Below are 24,439 nucleotides of genomic sequence, written 5' to 3' on the forward strand. Positions count from 1 at the left end.
CTTCTAACTTCGTCAGGCGACAACCAGAGCTTAAGATGCGTTTTTTTCGTAAATATGACTATCAGAGGGCTAAATACAAAGATCCAACCATTATTCGCAATTGGTTCCGGCTTGTGGAGAATACAATCGCGAAATATGATATCGACCTAGCCGATATCTACAACTTTAATGAGACCGGCTTTATGATAGGCATAATCGCAAGCGGAATGGTTGTTACAGGCGCAGAAAGGCGTGGAAACCCGAAATCAGTTCAGCCTGGAAACCGGGAATGGGTCACGGTCATTCAGGCGATTAATGCAGAAGGCTGGGCGATCCAGCCATTTATCGTGGTTGCAGGCCAATATCACCTCGCTAACTGGTACCAAGAAAGCAACCTCCCGGGCGATTGGGCTATTGCAACGACTCAAAATGGCTGGACTGATAATAAGACGGGTCTTGAGTGGCTTAAGCATTTTGATCAGCATACAAAGGATCGATTGATCGGTCGCTATCGTCTTCTAATCCTCGATGGGCACGAAAGTCACCACTCCGTCGACTTTGAGAAATATTGTGAGGAGAATCAGATTATTACGCTTTGTATGCCGCCTCATTCGTCTCACCTACTTCAGCCTCTTGATGTCGGGTGCTTTGGGCCGCTTAAAACAGCCTATGGTCGAGCAATTGAGCAATTGATCAGATGCTCTATAACCCACGTTTCGAAGACCGAGTTCTTCCCAGCCTTCTACGCTGCCCACGCAGCCGCTATGACAAGGAGTAATATTGAAGGAGGTTTTCGAGGAGCTGGACTTGTTCCCCTAAACCCAGAAAATGTCATATCGAAGCTTGATGTGCAGCTACGGACTCCAACACCGGCTGCAGAGGAGGTCGGCCTCCCCGACCCTTGGGTCTCGAAGACCCCAAAGACAGTGCTTGAGGCCAGTTCGCAGTCTGAATATCTTGAAAGACGAATGAGAAGGCATCAGAGCAGCTCTCCAGCATCAATTCTCGAGGCGCTTAAGTCACTTTCAAAGGGAACAAAGGCAATAATGCATCAGAATGCTCTATTGAAAGCTGAGAACCAGATCCTTCGATAGGCAAATGAGACTCTTAGCAAGCGGCGCAGAGCAAAGAAAACCCGCCTATGTAAAGGAGGGAAGATGACTTTAGATGAGGGCAGGGGTGAGATAGATCAGAGAGATGTTGATGCACAGGTAGCAGCTGAATCGTTGAGAAGTAGTGGTCGAGGGAGGTCAGCGATACCGAGGGAAAGGCGCTGTGGAACTTGTGGAAAGGCCGGTCATAATGTAAGGACCTGTTAGACTATAATTAAGACCTCTGAGGAAGAGCATAGCGATTAGTTTTAATTGATTGATTGTATTGTTGTGGTTTTATTGAGGTTTGAATCTTAGAGGTTAGGAAAAATTGTGCACTTGCTTGTATTGTGCACTCGCTTATCATATACGTTAACTTAAATATATTAATAGTATATAAAAGCCTGGTACTTAAAAGAGTTTTATAAAAAGCTAATTTAGTAGTATAAAAATACTTCTAGCAATTAGATTAGAGAGTATTATACTAGTAAAGCTGGCTTTTAGCTTAGTTAAAGATAAAGAAAGTCCAGTAATTTTTAAAGTAAAAAAGCTTAATAAAAAACTATTTATTAAATATAATCTTTTTTTACTTTATAGCTAAGAGAAAACTAAAGATAAGATTTTTATAGAGAATATACTTAACTAAAATATAGAGAAAGAGAGTAGAATTTTTAAACAAATACTTTTTATTTCTATAGAAGTTACTTAGAATTATAAAGAGCTTTAAAACTATAATAATAATATTATATATACTATAGATACCTAATTAAAGAAAAAGTAAAAAGTAATAATTTAAAATTTAACTTTTAAATTATATAGTATAATATATATAATAAGCAAGTAGGATAAATAAGTAAGTATAATAAAAATCTCTTAACTTATATTATTTTCATTTAATTAATTAATTCTTAACTATATACTATATCAAACTTAAATATTAAGGCTAGAATTCTTCTTACTCTTTAGGCCCTTTAAAATAACCCAAAATTAAAACTCTAACGCACTGTAGAAATCTATAAAGTTAGTCGTATAATATTATAGCACCAGTAGAAGGGTATTCTTTTTATATATAATACCATTCTAAAATTACACCGACTATCTAATTTAGAGGAATAGATTATTATTCAGTTTATTCTTAACCTGAATTTATAAGGATTTCCTCTACAACTATATAGTATTAAAGAAATAGCTAACTAACTACTTGCTAACTGTAATATATTACCTATTAGTAAGTACTGGGCTTTAAATTTTATTAGGCGATATTAAGAGCTTAAGATGTATTTTTTTCGTAAATATAACTATTAGAAGGCTAAATATAAAGATCTAATTATTATTTGTAATTAGTTTTAGCTTATAGAGAATATAATTGTAAAATATAATATTAATTTAGCTAATATCTATAATTTTAATAAGACTAGCTTTATAATAGGTATTATTATAAGTAAAATAGTTATTATAGATATAGATAGATATAGAAATTTAAAATTAGTCTAGCCTGGAAATTAAAAATAAGTTATAGTTATTTAGGTAATTAATATAAAAGGCTAGGTAATGTGACAGGCGGTTAGGGATACTTGGGCTAGCTGGTCGCTAGCGGGGATGTCTCTAGGGTGACCCGGATGGGGTTAAAAGGGGAGGTCAGTGCCGTCACTGGGGGAAATCATCGTTTTTCCTTTCATCAGAGATTCTTCCTAGAAGTCAGAGAGGCCGGAAGGGCTCGAGGCTGCTAGGGAGTCTATTAATTGATTGCCTTTATTTTTAAGAGATTTATTTGAGCCTTCTTGCCGTTACTACGCTCCCTGTCCAACCTCCGTCTTCAACCTCCCTCAGATATCGGGCTGCCGCAGGCCCTATTGATGCCTTGCCAGCGAACTTTCCTGCGACCGACCCGATATTCTATCTCATAAGATGCTTCCCTATCAGGAGACATAAGCCTCAGATTGATCCGACCTCATACGCGTAATCTGGTGCAGCTTCGGGCTGACCGGCCAAGACGCCTATGCGACGACTCTCTGTGCATTTCCCCTAGGGTAAGTTAATGAGTTGGGTGTTGTTTTCCGTCCCTTCCTGCTGCTAAATTGGAGGTCACGGTGGGGCGGCAAATCAATTGATCTTGCTTATCAGAGGGATCAATTGATGCACTTCCACGCTGCAAGCCGTCGGACTTGAAAAGAGCAAGAAGGAAAGGAAAGGAAAGACGGGGGGATTGAGACCTCCCCGAATTTCCCATGAGCTGAGGGAGCCCAGGAAGCCCGATCAAACCGGTAAGGAGCCAGGTATCCTGTCTAAGACACTTCCTGCAAGGGAGGATGTCCGCGATGATCCAGACTCCAGGCCATACCAACCACAACTACGCTAACTCTTTGGCTTTGAGGGCTGGACCGAAAAAGAAAGCACAATCAGCTCAGAAAGCATCTCATGGAATGATATCCCTGGATAATTATGCCCGTGGGAGGTCTATTTGAGGCTTAGACTGCTAATTCTATTCGGTAAGCTATTAGCTGAATGAGAATGCGTGGGGATTAGTTGGATGGGAAGGTGTTACTGCAATGATTGTGACTTGGTATCTTACAAAAGATTAAGGTCTAGCTACGCTAGCTTTGTTGTTTATCTGTAGTGTTGGGATTTTAAAGCTTAGGGGGAAAGGTATAAGAGGGGGGATTTTGACTCTAGGAGCGGAAGAAGAAAACAGAGAGATTAGCAGTATTTAGGGAGAGAGTTATCATTATAACAATTGCCCTATAGAGAGAGATTTCGCTAGGAAGTATAAAAGGGCGCTGAGTAAAGACCTTGATTATCAGCAGCAATTTCCCTCTGTCACTCCTGGCCCATTTTTAAGAGATTTTTATAATTATTGCAACTTACGCCTGCTTGAGATAGATACTCAACCCTCCTTTAACTTTCTTTTATCCTTTATTTACAAATTCTTTCTAGTTATATGTTTCTTTATGCAGAAGGGATACTATTGTAGTTAGATGTTTATTTTAATATAGTTAGCTGAGGCTGTGTCGCAAGAGAAGGATTGTTCTCCAAGAGACTAAGATTTCTCTAACTACACTTGTAATTTTAATACCACCACCAAGGTGAGAAGGAGGAAGAAGAAGAGAAAAGCATCAAATGAGATGCTTGAGAACGTAACTAGCCACCCCCCAACCTAATATATCAAACTGACTCAGTTACAGCTTGCTGCTCTTCTAGCTGGTATGGAGTTATATTTGCAAGACCGGACCCCTCTAGAGTTAAGTACTTATTCCAAGATGAATCCGAATGACAAGGGCTGCTTGGAAGCTAATGGGGATGATGAATTGGGATCCCTTATCCCTATTTATATGTTTAAATGCAAGTTTAAAGGGACTAATGTCACTAGCTTTATGTGGTTGTTTGAGAACTACATCAGAAGTAGGGTTTATATTGACGAGAAAAAGAAGATGCTATTAATCTATTTTTCCTATGAGGATGTTAGGATGAAGGTGGAAAAGGCCTGTAAATGTGACACCTGGGAGGAAGTTAAGATGAAGCTTCTAGAGGACTTTAAAAGGGAGGATGAGGAATAATAGCTCTAACCTCTTAAAAGAATTCTAAAGATGAACTCCCTGTTTATGAGGAAAGTAACTAATCTTGAGATACTTAACTAGCTTAAGACCCATTGAGAGTTATGCAAGGCTCTCTAGGATGGAGGGAAATTTAAGGAAGGCAATTTCTATGCTATTTTCTATACTCTTCCCCGGAAGGTTATTATTTAGGTGTGCAGATAGAAGAATATCTCGGTCCAGGAGCTATAAGTAAAGATCTATGATAATATGGTCGATCTTATGATATTCTTACTTGAATGGGACTAGGAATTTAAAGACTTAATTGAGGAATCTTGGGAGAGAGAATTTGTGTTGGATGAGAGGCTCTTGGAGAAGAATATGGAATATTCCTTTCCGCCGCTAAGTCAACTAAAAACTAACCAAGCTATCGACTCCCTTACCAAGATAGTCCAAGAATTGAGCATTAATACAGCTCGTTAATAGGAAGATATAAAAGCTAGGTTGGTAGCCATGGTCTAGAATGCTATAGATAAGTAGAGGCTCTTTAATTAGCCTCATTACAATTACAACCCGGCTCCCAGAGAACCTTATAGGGACGACTAGAACTTTATCATCAATACTAACTATAGTTAGAGGCAGATTAAATACTTTTACTGCTATGTTCCTGGTTATTTTCCCAATTAATGCTATAAGCTATAGAGAAATAAGGATGCTGGCTATTGTGATTTCGACTTGGAAGCTGGTATGGCCTGAGTAGGTTGAAGGGAAGCTGATATCCCCTCGAAGCTGGTCTAGAAGATGGGACTTCTTGGTGGTATTAAGAAGCTGGTTATTCTGTGGATTTAAAAGTTCCTAAAGTCCCTAGCTGCCAGTTTCTTGGAAGGTTTGATATCCGGCTCTGCAATTTGAAACTGGTCTCCCAACTAGGAGGAACAAAACCTGGTGATGGACTTTATAAAAAGAAACCAGAACCTGCTATTTAAGGATCTAATTATTAACAAGATTAGCGGCAGGACTGGAAAGCCTACTGACAGTTAGGATGATAAGCTTATTATTAATATTATCCTTATTGACGAAAAAAACAACAGCAAGCCTCCTGTAATCCTGAATAATAATGTTACCTTTGATATTACTATTACTAAGAGGGCTAGAATTGAAGAACTGCTAGAAGAAGCCGAGAGAGATTATCCGATCCCTCTAGTGGTCATGCTAAGAATTCTTCTACCGACTAAATTAGAGGACTGGAAGCTGGTAGAAGCTATTAATAAGAATGCCTCTAATGGAGATACCTATTATACTACTTTAATCGAGAATAGAGCTTCTCTAAGATAAAAGGTCCTAAATATAAAGATTCTAGTTTTAATCCCTTAGATGATCTATTTCGACCTGGAATTTGGCTGTTTAATAGCAAAGGAATTAGTCGATATAGCTGACGGCGTTACTGATACTATCTAGCTAGACTCTACTCCTTTCTATAAGAAAAGGCTGTTAGGGAACGTCGAAATAAATATTCTTAAGGGATGGGAAGAGCTGGAGTTTGTGATACGGGACGGCCTGCTATTCTCTAAAACTTACTTTGACGATTTAGCTTGGTAATGTGGAGTTCTTATGGTTGCAATTAGCTAGGAAAAAGACCCTTCGACTTTCTAGGATGATTCTGTTCTTGCTCCAGGAGACTATATTGTAATAAATAATAAAACCATAAAGAAGGTCTCTTATAGGAAGGAATTGAGGAAGTTTAACTACAAAGTATCTAATGAGATAATAATGAAGGCTTTTACGAACCTCATCTAGAATATTAATATATAGCTGTGGTTAATATACCAAGACCTCCCGAGGCTTTAGGTGAGACTTGGGCATCCTAATGGTTATACCTGGGAAGCTATCCTAGATATGGGTGCTGAAGGCAATATTATCTTAGACTACATTGTTAAGACCAGCCAGCTCTCATTCACACCTAGCTCAGCTAAGACTATATCCTTCTTGAAAGATTCAATTCTAATGGCTGGGATTGTTACTACTAATGTCTATATGGGCAATGTCTTTATAGAATAGAAGATGTATATGGCCCCTATATTAGCAGTTTCTATCCCCTTTATCTTAGGGATGTCTTTCTTTTAAAGTGTAAAGGTTACCTTTAACTATAGCACTATTCCTGGGGAGATGTTAATGAGCTGCAAGCTAGAGACTATCAACTTAATATCTCCAGTTGCGGGCGGAATATGAAGAGTTAACTCGGTTGCTAATGAAGTAGTACTGGGGGGGTTGTTATAAGTGCACCGGAACCCTCTAAACTGGCTATTAATGATGTCTATAGTTTAGAGGAGGATGACGTTGAGTATATTATTAGATATGTTGACAAAAGACGGCATGGAAAGTCTTTAAGATTATTCTTAAAGACTAGATAAAGGAAAACGATCTAATGCAGTCTAGAGTTAAGAAAACTCGCGCTCTGGATAGCGGCCAAGAGGATATAACAGTCTGGGTTAATACTATATATAAAAGGAAGGCTAATAAGGTCCAGCCCAGGGATGATATCCCTTCTGATAGATCTATGCCTAAAGGGGACTCGTTCTGGTGCGATAAGAAATGGGATGAGGTTAAAGAAAACCTGGAAAAGGACTCCCCTTTTTCTGACTATATTACTCTCAAATTCTCGAAAATTAAGAAGGGATTAAGGCTCTTTAGCGAGAGATTAGACGCTCTAATGGGGCAGACCAAGGATACCCTTAATGATGCTGAGAGGGAAATCTTCTATTAAATTATCTTCAATTGGGAAGAAGCCCTAGCTTGGACCTTTAAGGAAAAAGGGGAACTTGACTCTAGGATTGCTCCCCTATAAGTTATTAAAATCACACCCTATATAGCCTGGCAGTATGGTAATGTAGTTATCCCTTATAGAATCAAGGCTAAGGTTATCTAGCTGCTAAAGGAAAGATTAAAGAATAAGATTATTAAAGAAAGTTATGCTTCTTATAGGAACTGGTGGATGCTTATAGCTAAAAAAGATAGGGGCTTGTGCCTTATTAACTTAGCTAAGAGGTATAATACCTATACTATTAGGGATGGAATGATTCCTTCTAGGACTAAAGACTTCTCTGCTGAATTTGGAATGTATTAGATCCTTTTAGTTCTTGACTTCTTTTCTAGATACAATCAGATCACCCTGGACGTGAAAAGCAGGGACTTAATGACCTTCCAAATGCCAATTAGTCTATTTAGGCTATGCACCCTCCCTTAGGGAGCCACGAACTCAGTGGCCCAATTTACTAGAATCATGACAAGGATCCTTTTCGACCTAATGCCTAATAAAGCTAGGGCTTTTCTGGATAATATTGGTGTTAAGAGCCCTATTGAGGACTATAATGGGGAGGAGTCCCTTTCTAGTATTAAATAGTATGTCCTAGAGTACCTGATAAACCTCGATGCTGTTCTGGTTAATGTGGAGCTTTTAGGCTGTTTAATTGCTGCAAAGAAGTCATTCTTCTACTAAAAGGCCGCTCCTTTAATGGGATATCTTTGTGGGACTTATAGTTGCAAGCCCATGAAGGATAAGGTCTTGAAGATTGTTAAATAGGAAAATTACTTTAACTAGACTGGAGTTAGGGCCTTCCTAAACATCTCAGGATACTATAGAATCTGGATTGAAAAGTATACTTGGATTGCTAAGCTTCTTATTGAGCTACTGAAGAAGGATATCCTCTAGAAGTGGGAAGATGATAAGAAGGAAGTGATGAGGGTATTAAAGGAGAGGATTGTTACGGCTCCTATCCTTGTCTCTCTCGATTTATCTGAAGGAGCTGGAGAGGTTATTCTGATGATTGATGCCAGCATCCTAGGCTGGGGAGCTGTCCTGATGCAGATAATAGATGGAAAATGTCACTTTGTGAGGTTTGAATCTGGTACCTGGTTAGATGCTGAGAAGAGGTATGATACGATAAAGCTGGAGTGCAAGGGAGCTCTTTATGCTGTTAGATGCATGAGGATGCAGATCTATGGATATCCCTTTATTTTGGAGACTGACTTAAGGGTCCTTGTTGATTAGATTAATAATAGGGCTGATGATATACTAGGATTGATGGTCGTCTGCTAGATTAGCTACCTCTTGCTCTTTGACTTTACTGTTAGACATGTTCCAGGAAAGAAGAATACAGTAGCCAACGGTCTTTTAAGGAAAGGGGAGGGACCTTCTAACCTTCTAGACTGAGAAGCTAAAGGTGATATTGAGGATGAGATTGACGTCTGCCTTAACTTTGTTCTTTTTGGCCCTGAAGATAAGAAACTGGAAGATAGCTATATAGGTGAATGGCTAGTCCTAGGGAATTATTTAACTTTTCTAAAGCGACTGGAGGGACTTTTAGCAAGAGACTTCTTGCAACTAAGGAAAAAGGCAATACAATTCTATGTCTACAGAGGTTATATCTAGAGACGAGTACTGAGCCTAGGAGACGACCCTACGCTTGTTATTAATGATGAGGAGCTTTAGAAGTATCTTATTATAACCTCTTACTATTATGGGGGTTATAAAGGCAGAGAAGCAACCGTCTATATTGTTTCCCGCTGCTATTTCTAGCGAGGTATTAGATGCAAGGTAGAGTTAATTATTAGGACTTGTCTAATTTGTTAGATTTATACTGCCTAGAGACCGGTAGAAATCGCTAAGCCTACTACTCCTTGGTATCTTATGATGAAGATCTATATCAACGGATAATACCTTCCTAATGACGACAGGATGAAGTTCTTATTAGAAGCTAGATGCAATTTAACGGGATGGATTAAAGCTATACCTTATAAGGTTCTAAATGTAGTAAATGTCCGGAAGTTTATTAGAAGGATCCTCTATTGCTATAATATGCCTGTAAAGATTGTTACTAATAATGGAAGCGAGCTGGCGAAAGGAATCTCTAACAAGCTAGACAACCTGGGCATTATAATGGCTAAGATCTCCTTCTACAATTCCAAGTTAAATGGGCTGATTGAAGTCGGTTATATATCCTTGGTTAACTATTTTAAGAAGCTCAGCTGGCTAGAGAAGTGGGTTGGGTTGGTAGACCAGGCTCTGTTTGCAGATAGGTCTACGATCCGTGGGTCCCATAGATACTCACCCTTTTGGCTCCTTCATGGATGGGAATCTATCCTCCCTATGGAAGTCAAAGTCCCAACCTGGAGACTTATTGATTGGGATGAGGTCCATACTAGGGAAGATATTATCTTGGCTTGAATCCGAATCCTGGAAAGATAATAAGAAGATCGGGAAGCTGCTAGATAGAAGGTTAAGGAATATCAGGAGAACCTGGCAAGAAAAACAACTACTTTTAATACCTTCAAGCTGAGGAAAAAGCCACTATTGTTAGGGGACCTTGTTCTTCTCTATGATGTTAAAAACTACTACGACCTTTCCACTGCGGCTAAGCTTAAGTTAAAATGGCAAGGATTCTACAGGATTTGAAAGGCTTTAGTGGAGACTAGAATCTATATTCTTAAGTCTCTAGATGGTGTAAAGATGGCTGGAACCTACTATAGGGACCGGATTAAGGTTTTTGTGAAGAATGATTAAGGGTGGTGGGCCAGCCCTGATGATGTAGAGGTTTGGGGACCTCCTACTGAAGATGAGGATGAAGAATCTGAGGAAGAACTATCTTATGATAAGATATATCAACCCAGTAAGGTAGAAGATCCATCAGATGATGCCTATTCCGCGCCTGTCCTTCGTCTACGGAGGGGACCTAGGGGGGATTTCCAGGTTTGCATCCTAGAGATGAGTAAGGAGGCTAGAAACTAATATAAAGCAGTCTAGAATATCTCATTAGATATTTAGGGATACAGCTTCGGCTGGGGATAGCGGTGTTGCTATATGGGGAGGCGGATAGGGGAGGCAAGATATAGAATTACTAAAGAGACTTAGATGTAAAGAGTCTAGACAGCCAAGACTCAATAAAATAACTACCTAGAAGGAGTCCGGCTGCTGTGAACAACACCTTACGATAAAGAGGAATAGTATAGAGGAAATCTATCTGGAAGAGATGAGGGTGGTGCCAACTAAGTAGTAATGTCATTCCCTAGGCATTTGCTATTGACTACCTATTCTACAAGGATGGAAAAAAGGACTGTTTTTTTTTCTTTTTCTTTAATAGGGAAAGAAACCCATTAAGACCAATTAAAGAGCCCGGTACCCATTGTGAAGAGCCTGAGCAGAGATCTAGGAAGCCTAACGACAAATCTTAAGGTTAGACGCACTGCCAGCCTCAGAGGGATATTCGCCAATGATCCGAGGGCAAGAACGAGGGTTGAAGATGTCAGAAGCGTAAGAGGTCGATATATTCGGGTTTGTGGCTCGACTACCAAGAGGAAATTTCCGAGGACCTTCCTGACGACCTGAAGCTATGTACCTATGGAGGCATTTCCAGTTGCAATCAGTCCGGTTATGCCAAAGGCAATTAGCATACATCCTATTTATATATCCCGGGGCCGAAATGCAGGCATAAAAAGGGGTCAGAATGTGTTTGTTGAAGCGGGTGGTTGTCGAGAGATAGCTGCGGATACAATAGCAACACATAACCGGATTGATGACCCCGACAAAGGCAACAATAAGGGCCTTGATAAGATATGGGTAGGAAGGAAGGTTCATGAAGAAGTACCCTCCAGGATGAGCCCAGTCTGCTGGGATAAAGACCTGCTGGAGAGTGCGGGTGGCCAAAAGTTCTATCCCTGCTGTGATGGACGAGTCTTGAAAAGGAAGCTGCTTGAGGAACTAGACGAGGAAGGCCTTTCTGGAGCCGGTGGCAGGAAATTGGACATCCAACTTGATGTATAGAGGGCGGCCCAGTCGGTCGAGGGCCTGGAAACTACAAATCCAAACCCGGAATGACTTTAGGACCTGGAAAAGCATTTTATTAGATGACCTGAACTGATAGAAGGGAGATAAGGGACCTTATTAAGGCTGGAATTAAATTAAGCTTCGATAAAGAAAAGGGGCGAAGGAGAATGGTATCTTGACCCTTCTAAAAGGTACTAGACCGTCGTGAGAACTCATCGGCCTTGACTCCACACTCAGCTAGATGACGAACGTTAGGAAGCTTCTCTTGAGGGAGGCTGGAAAGAATGATTAGCTTGTCTTGAAGAGATGTTATTGTAGAGGCTATTTCGATGTTGCGATGATAGAAAAAGAAGGGAAGTCTGCGGCAGGATGAGGCTAAAACTCTGATATTAGTGATGTGGAAGAGAAAGAGGCTTCAAGCTTAAAGAACCCTACCTTAGGGCTAATCCGGCAGGGCTTTATTGTAAAGTGCAAGAATTACAAGAAGTAGGTATCCTTATTTGCTATAACTTATAAAGGAAAATTAATAAGAAGGTCTGGAAAATAATAACTGCTGTCTCTGTGATTTACCGTTATAAAGAGAACCGAGCCCCATAGCATAAAAGACCCTTGAATACTTAGTCTCTTGAAAATACCAATACCCACACATTCTTCTTGTATTCTAGCTGCTGTAGAAATTAACGCTGTAACTTGCGCCTCCAAGTTGCAATTCTTTTCCTATTAAGCCTAAATCTCGACTACCATCTCATTAGTTGCTTTTCTTCCTACTAACTGACTTTCGAATCCATTGCTGCACCACGGAACTCAGTACGTAATGGCTACCTCTGACGAGGCTGTGAAGGAGAAGGTGCAATTCTACTGCAGTATGAAATTGCTAACTCTCTATGAAGGAACTGTTCGAGGGGAAGGTGGAAAAGGGAGCTTCCTCTACTATGAAGAGAACCTTGCGAAGATGTTGCTGACCGAAAAAGTCGGCCAACAACCGACTCTCTATCCTTCCCGCCTGGATTGGTCCTATTGGGACGAGGAAAAGACTGAATGCCCTGTTCTAGGGGATGAGGAATTGATTAAAGCTTGGGCTAAGACTATTAGACTGCACCCCGACTTCAGCGAGACTGACTTTGGGACTTGGGAAGGTTACTGTGGCGATCTCTGGGGCCTCCAGTATAAGCTTTAGTATGAGGATCTCTCTGCTAACTTTGGTCTTATTGCTTTCCTATGAACTATGATCTATGGAATAAGGGATGTTGTGGCTGTTGTATCTTTCAGTCTTGACCTTGAAATCTATGTCCTCCGAGCCAATAAATGGGGGAAAGAGATCTTCTCGACCAAGCTTCTAAAAGAAGGCGTTCTGGTTATGAAGAACTGTCCTACAATGAGCTTCCAACTGATTTGAGAGACTATATTTAACTGCGGCTACCTTATTAGCATTATTAACTTTGCCAATAAATATTATTGGATTGGCTATATCTGGGATGCTAGGGCAAAGTAACTCTCTCTCTTTAATATGATAGACCTTTAAAGGAAGGAACAATTCAGGGCTGCTGGGGTTGCCTGGAGGGAGATTATGACTGTTAATGGTGCCCCATTTAACTTCTCTGTCTACGGTATGCCAGCCTCTGCCCAGTTCTACGGTTGGGAGTGTAGCTTTCTTGCAGTCTTTCTTATAACTTTAACTATTTGTGGTATGGTTGGCCTGGATAAGTAGTAGATGTAGGGAGGGATCCCAATGGAGAGACTAATCTTCGACGACCCGAACGATAAGCCGGTAAGTATCCCTTTTAAGCTATAATTTCGCAACTGGAAGCTTAGCGCCGTTAAGTCAAAGCCCCCGCCCCAGCCAAAGAAGAAGGGGAAAGCCGCTAAGAAGAAGGAGATTGTGGATTAGGACTTGGATCTGGAGTGCGTTAGAAGCTTTATTGGGTGTGCTATTATAGAGGAGCTTGGGATCCGGGACTTGATATATAGCAAGGGTATAGATGAGGTCTGCTGAAAAATCGACCTCTCCCACGACTGTAAGCATGAGTTCATAACTACCAACTAGAAACTCAGGATATCAGATCTCTACACCAACCTTAGTGGGTTTTCCCCAGTTAGCTGGAAGAGTCTTAACCTTAAGAAGCTCCCCGATGCCTATCGAATTATCCCTTATCCTGCTATCCCTTTTGGTTAGACGTTCCGCTCTATAATAATATATAGATCAGACTACCAAAAGGTTAACTTCACTATGGCCGACAACCTCGTCAAGATATTCAAGAAGAGAGGATTTGAGGTTCAGAAGGGGATTCCTAAGCTACCTGGAATTACAGAAGGGAGTGTTATCTCTCTAGGCTTGACTATCCCAGAGAAATCACCAACAGCTCCTAAGCCTGCATCTGAGATTGTACCTGTGGTACCCTCTGGGGGTATCGAAGAGATGGAAATGATATTCGGCAGAACTTCCTCTTCTCCTAGGCCCTCTAGACATTCTGAAGGGATAGGGAGAGGAGCGGTATCTTTCCTGATGGAAGGGGTCAGGGATATCAGGGCCTCGCCATCGCCACCTCCAAAGTCGCCGGCAGTATCCCAAATTGAGAGGGATATCCGAAGCCCAAGTCCTCGTCAGCTTGCTGGGTTGGATGTGTCGATGAGAGACATTCATGGAATGTCCGCTAGGAGTGACGTCTTAATAAGGGATCCATCGTCCAGCCCACTACGTCGTCAAGCTGCCAGATCCCACAGGACCCCGACTGTTTCTACTGTCCAATTCATCGATGGAGCCATCTTTGCTACTTCAACGATAATACTATTCTTAAAGGACGAAGCGAGTATAATAACATCTCTATCAGTGAGGGTGCAAAGAAGATGACTATCGACACTAACCGAATGAACCTTCCTCGTATTTTTAAACGACCTACGCTGTTTATGCCCAAGTCCGAGTCCTATGCAACTTATATCCCGGAAGGTCTGATTTCTCTTTCCCAGTAGGAGGAGCTGATTGACGCCGCCTATACGGATGTCATCCCTCCCGCTATTGCAAAGATCAGTTGGGAGGAACGTTACTGTCAGCGTGAGGCTTGTAAGTGATGGTTGTTTGGTGTGCTGTTCTGCTTTCTCCGGTGGATTGGAATGGTGATGGATAGGGAAGCTCGTGGTGAAGGGAGTCGCCCTCAATGGAGGAAGTTGGTCTTCAGAAGCTTCTAATGAGATGCTTCTCTAATGTTTGCTGTATTTCTTTGGTCGGAATCTTAAATGGGGAGGCTGTTGTATTGTGCGCATTCCTGGCCTGATTGGGGACAATCATCGGATCGCGGGGGAGGGATGTGACAGGCGGTTAGGGACACTTGGGCTAGCTGGTCGCTAGCGGGGATGTCTCTAGGGTGACCCGGATGGGGTTAAAAGGGGAGGTCAGTGCCGTCACTAGGGGAAATCATCGTTTTTCCTTTATTAGAGATTCTTCCTAGAAGTTAGAGAGGCCGGAAGGGCTCGAGGCTGCTAGGGAGTCTATTAATTGATTGCCTTTATTTTTAAGAGATTTATTTGAGCCTTCTTGCCGTTACTACGCTCCCTGTCCAACCTCCGTCTTCAACCTCCCTCAGATATCGGGCTGCTGCAGGCCCTATTGATGCCTTGCCAGCGAACTTTCCTGCGACCGACCCGATATTCTATCTTATAAGATGCTTCCCTATCAGGAGACATAAGCCTAGATTGATCCGACCTTATACGCGTAATCTGGTGTAGCTTCGGGCTGACCGGCTAAGATGCCTGTGCGACGACTCTCTGTGTATTTCCCCTAGGGAAGTTAATGAGTTGGGTGTTGTTTTCCGTCCCTTCCTGCTGCTAAACTATGTAATAATTCTTTATATAAATTCCCTAGAGTAAGTTAATAAGTTGAGTGTTGTTTTTATCTCTTTTTACTGTTAAAGTAACTTTTAAATTTAGTTATTTTACTTGTAGTTAATATAATATTATAGGTATTACTTAATTATTTAGTTAAGTTTTTTTATTTAGCTATTTACTTATAGTCTTTAAGTTATTATAAGCTTGTACTTTAATTTTATTTAAGTTATTAATTCTTATTAGAATTTAGATATAAAAATTATTTCTTTATTAAATATAATTTCTCTTAGTAATTTATATATATTAATAATATTTCTTAAGAATATATAAGAAAGTTATTTTATATTAGTAGACTTTTAATAGAGTAAAAAATATATAAATTTTATAAGTTTATTTATAATAATAAATATATTATTATAAAGTATTCTAATTATTAAATCTTTAAATAATAGAAGCTTAATAATATAATTTATAATAATAATTTTTAAGATTATTATATTATTAATAGTAGTTATAGTTATTTATAAAACTTATATTATAGTAATTTTAATTTTTATATAGGTTATAATCTTTAATAATATTTAAATAACTTTCTTTATTTAAAGAAATAAGTATATTATTCTTAATTTTATTAAGAATTTTATTAATATTCTAGTATTTATATAAAGGATATTTATATATTTCCCATACTAGCTATTCTTATAATTTATTTAAAATTTATAATTAGTTTATTTATTCTTCTTTAAGAAGTATATTATTATACTTCTAGATTTTCTTTAATAGTAAGTTTTTCTATTTTACTATATATATTACTATAAGAATTTATTTATTAAGTTATTAATAAATTATACTTTTTTATTAAATTAATTATTATATTTTATTTATCTTATTATACTTTATATATACTATCTATAGGGTAGTTATCATTCTTAGATATTATATAATTATAATAGAATATTATATAAGCTTAGCTTTTTATAAGCTTCTTAATTTAGTAGTATTTTATTCTTTCTTTTAAAAAGCTAAATATTAATTTCTAAGATATAAATACCTATTATAATATATTAATATTCTATAATAATAATTAAATTTATTAGGGAATATTCTATTATTATTATTATAAAATAAGTATTCTTAGTAAATCTTTTTTTACTATTTTTTATTAAGTATCTTATATATATTATATTATTTCTCTAGATATTTTTAAAAATATATAATATACTTCTATTTAAAATATTCTTTTAAAAATTAGCTTAAGAAGTTATTTATTTTCTTAAGAATACTAGTATTAAAGTTAGGTTATTAACTAATATATTAACTTTATTATTTTTTAATTTCTTCTTATAAATAATAATATAATTAAATTCTAATAATATTTTATATAATAAAATTACTTATTATTAAGCTTCTAATAATTAGTAAAATATAAAATATTTATTTAGTTTTTTTAGCTTTATTTAATATTATTAAATAGATTAAAGCTATATAGTAATCTTAAATAGTAAAAATAAATAATAAGAGCTATATTTAATATTAAAAGAAATAGTAGCTAAATAATAAAATTATTACCTATTAATTTCTATTTAAAGCTTTTATTTAACCTCTTTAACTTTAATTCTATTATTTATAATTAATAATCTTACTATCTATAGTTAATAATTTTAAGATAATAATCTTATTCTAAGTAATAGAATATAAAAAAAACTAATATCTTCTATTATTAAGAAATTAACTTTCCTTTTAATACTTATTCTATTATAACTAATTTTTAATATAATAAATTTTATTTAAATAGCTCTTTTTAGAGATAACTTATTATATTTATATTATAAATCCCAATTTAATATAATATTAAATTCTCTTAAAATTAAAAGATAAATTAAAAAAATAAAAGCTAAATTTTTCTTAAGCTTTCTTAAAAAAGAAAATCTATTTAAATTATTACTATATTATTTACAATATCTAAATAAAAACTAATAAATTATATTAGCTATTTTTAGATATTATTTACTTCTTAATAATAAGATTAGAATTAATAGATAAGAAAATCAAATTCTTATCTACAATCTTATCCTATATATCCAAATAGAAATAGATGCGCTTTACAACTTGGCCAAAAATATCAATAATTCTGATTTAAGGGGTTAAGTTTTCCTTTAGGATATTGCCGGGGCCTAATATAACTCCTGGTTTTAGGAGCTGTTATATTGTATTGAGTTGGTATGGATGCTAGTATATAGAGTGCTAGCTAGAGGGGGGATTTAAATAACTTAATAGGTTATTATTGGTATTGGGGATCTTGAGGTATTTAGTTATAAGTTGGGTTGTGGGAGTTTTAGTGTATTTATTAAGATTAGAGTTAAAAAAGTTAAATAGGATTTTAATAAAGAAAGAAAAAGCAGCTTAAAACTTAAAACTTAGGCCTTAGTAATTATAATATATATATAATAAAAATATAGTAAATTTAAATACTAGATTTTCTTATTAAGGAATAAAATATTTTTATAATTAATATAAATCTTAATTTTATACTTACTTTTTAAGAGATAATATTAGAATTTCTTAAATAAGTTAATTATAATAAGGAATTTTTTATTATAAATAGAGTAGTTAAGTTTTTACTTTATATAATTTATATAAGTAAAAGGCAATTAGATGCAGTTTTCTATTAATATTTCTTTATTTAATTTAGAATTCTAAATTAAAATTAAAAGAGTTTATTTTAAGCTTAACTTCTTTTTCTAAATTAAATATAATTAAGATTAATTTACTAAGAATTGCTTTCTTAATATTATTAAAAGCTTTTTATATTTTAATATTCTATTTAAATTTTACTTTTTTTTTATAAATTCTATAAGAATATATTTAATATTTTTAAAATTACAAATAAACTTTTAATAGTAATTAGTAAATTCTAAGAAGCTTTATACTTTTTTAATATTTTTAAATTTTAATTAATCTTTAATAACTTTAATTTTTTTTTAATTTATATAAATCTTATTTAAATAAATAATATATTTAAGAAAGTTTACTTTATTTATATAAAACTTGCTTTTTTCTAGTTTAATAAGAAGGTTTATATTCTATAGTTTTTTAAGTATTATATAGATATATTTTATATATTCTTCTTCTATATTAAAAAAGATAAGAATATTATTAAGATAATATATAATAAAGATATTAAGATATTTTATAATATATTAGTAATTATCTATTAGAAGGTTATTAATATATTAGTAAGTTTAAAAGATATAATTAGATATTTAAAAAGTCTATACTTTATATAAAAGATAGTCTTTTATTTATCTTCTAGCTTAATATAAATAAGATTATTAGCTCTTTTAAGATTAAGAACTATAAATTACTTCTTATTATATAATTAATTCTTTAATTTATTAATAAGTAGTAATAATATCTAGTTCTTAATAGTAATATTATTAAGCTATTTATAATTTATTACTGGTTATAATTTTCTATTTTTTTTTAGAAATAAATATAATTAGATATTTTATAGAAGACTTTAATATTTTAATAAATCCCTTTTTAATATATCTTTAAAATATTTTTTTAATATATAGAGTTAAACTTTATTAAGATTATAAATCTTATAAAACTTAGCTATAATTTTATTTTTAAATATTATCTTATAATTCTATTAACTATACTAGAATAAATCTATTTTTATTTTTTTAATAAATAGCTTTTTATAAATATAATAAGTAGGTAGTATATTCTTAAAATTATTATTTGCTTTCTTATATTTCTTTATTTCTTATAATTCTTTATTAAACTTTATAAATTATACTTATATATATATAATAATATAGTATATCTTATTATTTTAGGTATTATAATATTTATATCTAGTATCTTAAGATAGCAAAATATCTATTATATTATTATATGTTACTTTACTAGTATTATTATTAATTAAAGTTTAAGGTTTTATATTATTATCTAAATTCTATTTATAGAAGGAATAATTATTAATATTATTAAAGGTTATTTAGCTAGTTCTCTAATTAATTAGTAAGTTTACTTATTATAGCTATAAATAGCTTAGAATTAAATTAAATTATATTAAGAAAATAATATTAAAAAAGATATCTTTATTGTATTTATTTATAAAAACCTTAAGATAATTAATCTTTTTAATAATATATCTATTATTATAACTAAAACTTATTTCTTTAAGATTCTATATTTAGTATAGATTTAATTTATCTTTTTATAGTAACTTTAGCTTATTTATTACTTTTAGATAAAGGTAGTTAAGTTTTATATTACTATTTACTGGTATAGTATACTAGTATCTCTTAATTTATATCTAGATTTCTAAGTAATTTATTCTAGTACTTTCTATAGTATATAGAGCTCTTATTAGAAGTCCTACTTCTTCTAGCTCCTAATTTATTTATTACTTTATTATAGAGGGTAAGAATAGTTTTTTATCTATATTTAAACTACCTTATATTATTCTTAGTCTAACTTATCTATTAATTTATTATTAAAAGTTAAATCTATTTTTATATATTTCTTAAAAGTAGTTATAAATAATCTTCTTTTTTTTATTATACTTTATATATCTTTTAATATTATAATTTATTATAAATATTTCTTTGTATATTTTGTTAAATATAAAAATAAAAGTATATTTCTTTTTTATTCTTTATAAGTAAAAAGAATCTTTTTTATTTTATAGCAATTCTTCTTATTATATCTCTTTTTATATTTATATTACTTACTTAATATTATATTTAATTTCTTTAATTAATTAAGTATTACTTCTTACTTAATTAACCTAAGCTAATTTTTAATTTCTTTTTATTAGATGTTATTATTAAATAATTTATTATATATAGCTTGTTTTATTAGAAAGTGTTTTTGTTTTTTCTATATCTAATATTAAAGATATATCTTAGTTTTTATATAAATTTGACATTTTTAATATTAATAATTCACCCTGGGGCTCAGTGGTTAAGAGCTTGGGACCTTTTTTCAAGAGGTTGTTGGTTCGAATCCAGCCCAGGGCACAATCCTTGTAATTGTGCTGTGACTGCTAGCCTCGTCCCCTAGCAGAAAAGTCAGCCTGTACAGGGATTGAACCCGAGGATCCGACTCGCTAACCGGGCCTAAGGTAGCAAGCTAATTGGTCCCTAGCTTGCCTTTAGGAAGTGGACTGGCCAACCCACTATAAGAGGCTAACTACAGCGCATTCCTGCGCTTATAAATAGGTAACCCCCCCTCTACCCAGAGAAAATAGGAAGGTTGGAAGACTAGAAGGTTGAGGTGTTAATGGCGAGGAATAGCTTGAGGTGTTGTTACCAGTTACAGACTCGAAGTTGCATTGTATGCTCTACAGTGACCTTATGGGTACATAGAGTGGTAGAAATAGAAGGAAGGGGTAGGGTTTTCATCCAATGTTTAGGCATACGGTTTTTCCCTATCCGATAAAGTAGTAGGAGTTCTATAGGCCTTGATAAAGGTAAAATAGCGTATACTAAATAAATAAATATTAATAATTCTAAGAATTCTATAATTCTTATAGGTATTGCTATGAAAATCTATTTATCTTAGCTTCTGGAATAATAATATAATATTTTAGGTAACTATTAGTATTTTTATAGTATTCTATATTATTTTTTATATATAGTTAAGTAATAGAAATTCTTAGTAATTTTAAAAAGTAGTAATTATAAGTCTATTTATTCTTTATATAGTAGTAGTATTATAGATAGTAATATAAGATTTATAAGATTTAGTTGTATTCTTTTATATTAAAGTAAAGAATAAAATAATCTCTAAACTCTTTTTTAAATTCTATTATATAATTTTTAGTTTTATATTTTATTATTATATAAAAATAAATAGGTTTGTATTATTTAGTATTTTATTATTTTCTTATAAGCTATTAATATATAATTTCTTTATTTTTCTATTATTAATTAGTTACTTTATTTATTAAGTGTAGTTTTATTTTACTATAATTTCTTTATTATTATCTAACTTGTTTTTTCTAGTATACTAAATATATATTCCTCTATATAGAAGTTTAGTTTTTTTTTATTACTAAAGTTAGGGTATTTATTTCTAATATTATAATCTTTTAGCTATTTATTAGAGATATTATTCTAGATATCTAGTATTTTTAGTATTTCTCTTTAATAGATTTCTAGTTATTTTTCTTATTATATTATAGTAATTATTCTTATTATCTCTACTAATAATTAAGTTATTAGAAGTTCCAGCACTAGTATTTATTCTTCTAAGTTCTTTTCTTTATTAGTTTTTAAGGTAGGTTCTTCTAAATAAGATACTTCTACTTCTTTCTTATTAAAGTCCAATAAATATATAAATCTATAATTATATAACTTCTAATAGTTAAAATTCAAGCTTAAATATAAGCTTAAATATTCTAGGAAAAATCTTATAATATAGCACTAAAATACAGTACTAATAACACTATTTATACTGTATGACTAATTCATCCGAATCGGCTTATTAATCTATCCGAGCTTAGAAATCAAGCATTTTGATTTATAAGCATAGGCTTTCAATTCCTCCGTGATTTGAAATCAAGATTGCTCGGCAATTAGAGAATCTAGGGAGATATATTCAGTACCATCTTGAAGCCGAACTTCTGGGCTTTCTAATGGTATTATTTTTATCCTAATACCTATATATCTACTGGCTGTATTTGTCTATAAAAGAAGAGCTTCTCCTAGGGAATATTTCTTCTATTATACTATTTATATACACTATTAATATATACTATATTATATTATCTTATATACTATTATCCCTTATTCTTATCTTATCTCTTATCTTTATATTCTTTATAAGGATATCTCTTTATTTATAATTAATTCTATTCTTCTACTGCTATATAACCCCTAACATTTCTTAAATAAGTACTACTTATAGCTAGGTAGATATATAGGCTAGTTTAAATTAAAGTGTTTATATATACCTTAAATTATAGTAATAATTTGTGTTTATACTGCTATTTCTAATTTCTTCTATTTTTAGATAGTATTTAGTAACTATTATTTAGTAGGCATAGACTGGAATTGTTATTCTTTCTTAGATTTGTAGTATTTTTATATAAAGTATTCTTTTTTATTGTAGTTATAATATATAATATTTTTTTTATTTTAAGGCTGTTTTTATATAGCTTTAAATTCTATAAATCTAGTATGTATTCTCTAAGAGGTATTTTTATAAGAGTTACTCTAGTAGCTGTTTTCTATTCTTTATTGGATTCTTATTAAGAGTTAGAATAGTAGGAATTATATAGAATATCCTAATCTCTTTAATATATTACAGCCTTTTTTCTATATCTTTTATATTATTATTTATTAATTTTAATAGCTATAGTAATATATTTTATAAGAATATTAAGTTAGTTAGCTTTATAAAGCTTATTCTTAATTTTATTTTTTAGCTTTTAATAAAATATTTTTATAAGTATTTTATTTTTTTAATTTAACTTAAAATAATTTATTAAAGTATAATAATATAAGTAATAGTAAAATAAGTTTATTTAAGTATATAAATTTTTATAGCTAATATATATATATAGCTTACATAATAAATAAATATACATAATAAAAATCCCAACTTCTAGAATTAAAAGTATAATAAAAATATAATAAACTATTTAATTAATTAAAACTACTTACTATACTCTTCTTTAAATATCTTAATTACTACCTAAGAGATTCTTATATTATATCTAGACTTATTATAGATACTATAGTACTAAATATCCAGTCTAACTAACCTTCCTTAACTACTACTCGTTAAAATTCAGCTACTACCTGTATATCTATATCTATTTAATTAATTACTTGCCTTCTCTCTTCTACTATTATAACCTCTCTTTTCTATAATCTGGTTCTTTTTGCTCTTTAATGCTAGCTTAGTATTTTATTTGCCTCTTAAAGGTTTTATTTTTAGTAGTTAATAAGATAACTTAATATATAACTGCCTTTATCTCCTTTATAAGAGATTGTAGAGCTTTTAAAATTAACTTTAGAGAGCTGCTTTAATATCTTCTAATTTACTTTTAAAGTATTTAAATTAAGATCCGGCCTTAATTATAATTTTTAGGATTCTTAAAGCTTAAGAAGTTAATAGCTTAGCTGCCTTCTTAATTAGTATTAGTATCTATAGCTAAATATTAAGCTTTGAGATTATAATTTCTAGATTAAGAGAAATAAGACTAGCTTCTTTAAAAGCCTCTTTAATATTTCTTTTTATTATAATAGCCTTATATACTATATAGAAGGCTAGGAAAGAACTTAATTTTTAAAATGTAGGTTATAGAATATCTAATTAATTACTTTATTTCTTAATTATAAGCTTGCTTTAGTATACTAAAGTATCTAATATTAAGAGGCTAAAATAAGTAAGAGAAATAAGATAGTATATAAAGTTAAATAATCTTCTTTTTTTTATAATATCTCTTAAATTTAATTATCTAATAACTTTTATAGCTATTAAAAATTAAGAGATAATAGAAATTAATTAATTAATTAGTTATATATTAATTAAAGTACTTTAACTACTTAAGATTAATTTATTATTAATCTAGCTATTTTAAGTTATTATAATAATCTAATTACTTAAAAAGTTACTTTTTTAATATTAATTAATAAGATAATATTAGCCTATATTAATAATAAATAGCTAGATTGCTAGTTTTCTATATTAATTACTTAAATAATTATAATTTATTTTTAATTTCTAGGCTATATTAATTTTATTTAAATACTTTTTATATCTATAATAACTATTTTACTTATAATTATACCTATAAAAAAGCCAGTTTTATTAAAGTTATAAATATTATTTAATTAAATACTATACTTAAATTATATTTACTATAAGTTAAAATTAATTATAAATAATAATTAGATTTTATATTTAACTTTCTAATAATTATATTTATAAAAAAAATATATCTTAAGATCTAGATACTACTTAATAAAATTTAAAGCTTAGTATATACTAATTAATAGTATATTACAGTTAGTAAGTAATTAATTAGCTATATCTTTTATATTATATAGTTAGGGGGAAATCCTTGCAAATCTAGATTAAGAATAAAGTAAATAAGAATCTCTTCCTCTAGGTTGGAGAGCTTGTATAATTTAGAAATCCAATTAAGTTGGGATTGAATATCTTGTTGCTGGTGC

General features: G+C 32.6%; 3 protein-coding genes and 1 pseudogene across 4 annotated transcripts; 3 read left to right on the top strand and 1 right to left on the bottom strand.

Moving 5' to 3' along the window:
• Nucleotides 1-10,802: 10,802 nt before the first annotated feature.
• Nucleotides 10,803-11,501, bottom strand: BGZ61DRAFT_577841 (uncharacterized protein). The gene is given in 2 exon segments (XM_046256259.1): nucleotides 10,803-11,345; nucleotides 11,361-11,501. 2 exon segments carry the CDS (start codon nucleotides 11,490-11,492, stop codon nucleotides 10,812-10,814), a joined length of 666 nt encoding a protein of 221 aa, XP_046093424.1. The 5' UTR covers nucleotides 11,493-11,501; the 3' UTR covers nucleotides 10,803-10,811.
• Nucleotides 11,502-12,112: 611 nt separating this feature from the next.
• BGZ61DRAFT_577847 (uncharacterized protein) lies at nucleotides 12,113-12,597 on the top strand (the record flags this gene model as incomplete). Its single annotated transcript, XM_046256260.1, has 1 exon — nucleotides 12,113-12,597. The coding sequence occupies exon 1, from the start codon at nucleotides 12,235-12,237 to the stop codon at nucleotides 12,595-12,597; it is 363 nt and encodes a 120-aa protein (XP_046093425.1). The 5' UTR covers nucleotides 12,113-12,234.
• Nucleotides 12,598-13,647: 1,050 nt separating this feature from the next.
• On the top strand, nucleotides 13,648-14,268 carry BGZ61DRAFT_487807 (uncharacterized protein; the record flags this gene model as incomplete). Its single annotated transcript, XM_046250031.1, has 1 exon — nucleotides 13,648-14,268. One exon carries the CDS (start codon nucleotides 13,648-13,650, stop codon nucleotides 14,266-14,268), a length of 621 nt encoding a protein of 206 aa, XP_046093426.1.
• A 5,931-nt stretch (nucleotides 14,269-20,199) lies between these two features.
• BGZ61DRAFT_t213 lies at nucleotides 20,200-20,272 on the top strand (annotated as a pseudogene). The gene has a single exon. The product of its transcript is annotated as a tRNA-OTHER (tRNA).
• The last annotated feature ends 4,167 nt before the right edge of the window (nucleotides 20,273-24,439 follow it).

The sequence above is a fragment of the Ilyonectria robusta genome, assembly GCF_021365365.1.
Source record: "Ilyonectria robusta strain PMI_751 chromosome Unknown BGZ61scaffold_96, whole genome shotgun sequence".
Lineage (NCBI taxonomy): Eukaryota > Fungi > Ascomycota > Sordariomycetes > Hypocreales > Nectriaceae > Ilyonectria > Ilyonectria robusta.